The sequence below is a fragment of the Ipomoea nil genome, unplaced genomic scaffold, assembly GCF_001879475.1.
Source record: "Ipomoea nil cultivar Tokyo-kokei standard unplaced genomic scaffold, Asagao_1.1 scaffold1900, whole genome shotgun sequence".
Taxonomy (NCBI): Eukaryota; Viridiplantae; Streptophyta; class Magnoliopsida; order Solanales; family Convolvulaceae; genus Ipomoea; species Ipomoea nil.
The window spans coordinates 418,363-421,645 of NW_017618328.1; the positions used below are offsets into that span (position 1 = coordinate 418,363).

The following is a 3,283-nucleotide window of genomic DNA, read 5'->3' on the forward strand; positions in this document are numbered from 1 at the left end:
TGTCTTTTGTTGAGAAATTATCCCAATCATTTCAAACTTTGTTCTTGTTTTCCTCTCGAAATGATTTTGTATAGGGTGGCAACCTTATTTTCTAGGTTGTAACCTTGATAATCTCGGAATTGTTCTTGATCTATGTCGCCCTTGAGTTTAAATTTAAACCCTTCAAGTGTGTATTCTTAAAAGTTTTATTCAACTCACTCCTACTTTGGTTCAACTCTTCTTCCCTACCCCGGTCTAAACTTCGGGGACGAACCTTGTTTTTAAGGTCGGTAGAATGTAACAACCCAAAAATTCTTCTTCCCAATTAAGCCTATTTCATAAATAACTGATCAAAATCTTTTCCCAATATTTGGTTTCTAAGTTGACTAGTGCATTTTTATAAATAGAGTAATTATTAAAAAAAAATTAAAAAAAAAAACCCTTATGGTGAGTAAATAAATACAAAAGTCTATTCATGTGCCTTAGTTTTCGAGAATCAATTTGGAAAAAATATTCTTTTATTCAAAAGTCAATCTCAGAGGAACCTTAGAACCTGTTAGCCAAGTTTTCTTTCAAAACACAATTTTAAAATACTCATATCTGCTTTCTAAATTTATTATATTGTATTATAGTCCAAGTTTAACCTAGCTGATGCATGGCCTAGGGATTTGTGCCCTAGGTATACAATCATACTATTCCATTGTCTTAGCTCTCAATCCCCCTCATTTCATTTTGGTTTCTCCTGAGAAAACTAAGGGAGCAAGAAGCAACCCAAGTGTAAGACTCCTTCTTCTTCTCTTCCATTTCCAAGACTTTCCATCCCATTTTCTCCTCTCCTTAGCTAGAATAGATGTAGTATTGAATATTTATTGTGCTTGTGAATGATACATTGGGTGTATTTGTTGGTTATGGGAGATGAAGAGGAGGAGAAGACAACCATTATTGAGCTGTAGAGGAAGGATCCTAGCTTTTGGAAGCATCAAGCTTGATGTATAACCCATGGACATCCAAAATATACTATTTTTTCTCTGATAAATGCATGTTTGAATGTTATTGATGATGTGTGAGCTTTAGAAGTGATTTAATCTCTTGTTTTATGTGAGAAATATGTTGGAGGATGTTGTATAGGTATTGTTGATGTTTTGCTTGGTTGGCATGTTTAGAGGTGTTGTATCAGGTAGAAAGTGTACAAAATGCCCAAGTGTGGAATAGAACAAGGGAGACGATGCTACTACCTCGTCTCTGCCACGAAGGCGTGCAGGCTTGGCTACGGGTTTTGGGCGACCCGCGTGCCTAGTGGCAGGACCTTTGCGGTCTGCCACTTCAATCCAGGCTGCGCAGTTGGTGCAGCGGGTCTCTTGAGACCCGCGGCCTAGGGCCTTCTAATTTATCGTGGGTCCGCCACTTGTGTTTTGCGGGTTTTCGTAACTCGTAGGGCTCGGGGACTTACTCTAAAGTGTAATGTGGTACGTGTTAGGTGTACAAAATTATTTTCCTCAATTAAAACATGATTTACCTATGTGTTGGTTATGAGAGTTTGCATATGATCCACATTGTTTTTGACTAACCTTTATATCCCACATGCCTATCTCGTATCCCCTATTTTCTCAAACTACATTTAGGCGTAGTATGCCACTTGTGTGTTTCATGTGAGGAAAATCTTTATATATTGGAGGCGGTGCTAGATCTTCGGTTACTTGAAAAGAATGACGAAATGAGATCCGGTTGAGAATTCCCGAAAGTGTGTGTTAAAGTATTCAGATGAGATCCGGTTGATAATTCCCCTAAGTGTGTGATAAAGTGTTATGATGAGATCTGATTGAGAATTCCCGAAAGTGTGTGTGAAAGTGTTGTGATGAGATCCTGTTGAGAATTTCCAAAAGTGTGTGTTAAAGTTTTGTAATGAGATCCGGTTGAGAATTCCCGGAAGTGTGTATTAAAGTGTTGTGATGAGATCCGGTTGATAATTCCCGGAAGTGTGTGTTAAAGTTTTGTGATGAGATTCGGATGAGAATTCCTGGAAGGTTACTTGAAAAGAGTGTGTAATATTGAATTCATGCCTAACACTACTGCCTCGATCTGCTTAAAGAAGAAATTAAACATCCCAGAATATAATGGCGATTAGTATGACTCGCATTCTCCGTGCTAAGCAGGGCCTCAGAAGGTCTTCTTCAAGAACAAACAGAGAAAGTGAGGTTCCTAAGGGGCACTTTGCAGTTTATGTTGGTGAGAGCGAGAAGAAGCGTTTTGTCATTCCAGTTTCCTACTTGAAGGACCCTTCTTTCCAAGACTTGCTGTGCCAAGCTGAGGACGAATTCGGATTTGATCATCCAATGGGTGGACTCACAATACCTTGCTTGGAGGATACGTTTCTTGACATCATCTCTAGCTCCAGTAGATCTTGAGATCGAGACTACAAACAGCTTAATTAGCTAGATTAATTAGTGGAGACAAATTTTTGTAGAAAAGATCAGATTAGATCGAGTTTTATTGTACAGTTACTTGTTTCCCTTAGCTTTTTGGTTGTCTCCCCAGGATAATTCTTGACAAAAATACAAACACATTATTTTAATTAGCAGATCGATCGAGAAAATTTTAATTTTGCACAACATCAGAGATTTCTTGTAACATTTATTTCTGTCCATCGATCTTCAGATTATTTCCCTTAGAAATGATCATGGTATAGTAATACCTTAGGAGATAGAGAGAAATTGAATGGAAAAGAACTAGATCTGTAGAATCCTTAGATCTTGATGCATTAGAAAGTGATCTATTATTGAAAGTGATAAGGCTAAGACAACCAGAATTGAATTGAGGCAATAGGCAATGCCTCGTGCTGCCTAAATGTGAGGGGTTATTAGCTTGTTTGTATTTAAGCTGCACAGAAATTCTATCTGCTAGGCACGGGCATAGGCGTAGCCATATCTATGCACATGCTTACATTCCAGTGTGAAATATTTTCTAGGCACGGGCTCAGCTCGGTTATGACCATGTCCGTGCCCATGACTACTATGTTTTGTTTGTATTTAATCTCGTTTTTAGTCATTTTAATGTTATTTGGTTTTGATCCATAGTTGAACCCTAGCCTCTCATTCATTTCCTTTCATATTTTTACGTTAGATTTAGGTTAAATTTAGACCATATGCTCGATGGATACCCCTGATCGAGGACCCCAGTCCGGTATGCCCAGGGCAGTCGGGTGGTTATGTTTGGTAAACTTAGCAGTGACGACCGCATGCATACCCTTCGTTCGGCTCGTCAGTCGGCTCGGTTGTGCGACCAGACTAGGCAGTCGGGGTGTCCC

General features: G+C 39.0%; 1 protein-coding gene across 1 annotated transcript; it reads left to right on the forward strand.

Moving 5' to 3' along the window:
• Positions 1-2,046: 2,046 nt before the first annotated feature.
• On the forward strand, positions 2,047-2,551 carry LOC109193693 (auxin-responsive protein SAUR21-like). The gene has a single exon (XM_019344545.1). It carries the CDS (start codon positions 2,094-2,096, stop codon positions 2,382-2,384), a length of 291 nt encoding a protein of 96 aa, XP_019200090.1. The 5' UTR covers positions 2,047-2,093; the 3' UTR covers positions 2,385-2,551.
• Positions 2,552-3,283: the final 732 nt, after the last annotated feature.

Coding starts and splice junctions, on each gene's coding strand:
- LOC109193693 (XM_019344545.1), top strand. CDS start 2,094: ATGGCGATTAGTATGACTCGCATTCTCCGTGCTAAGCAGGGCCTCAGA.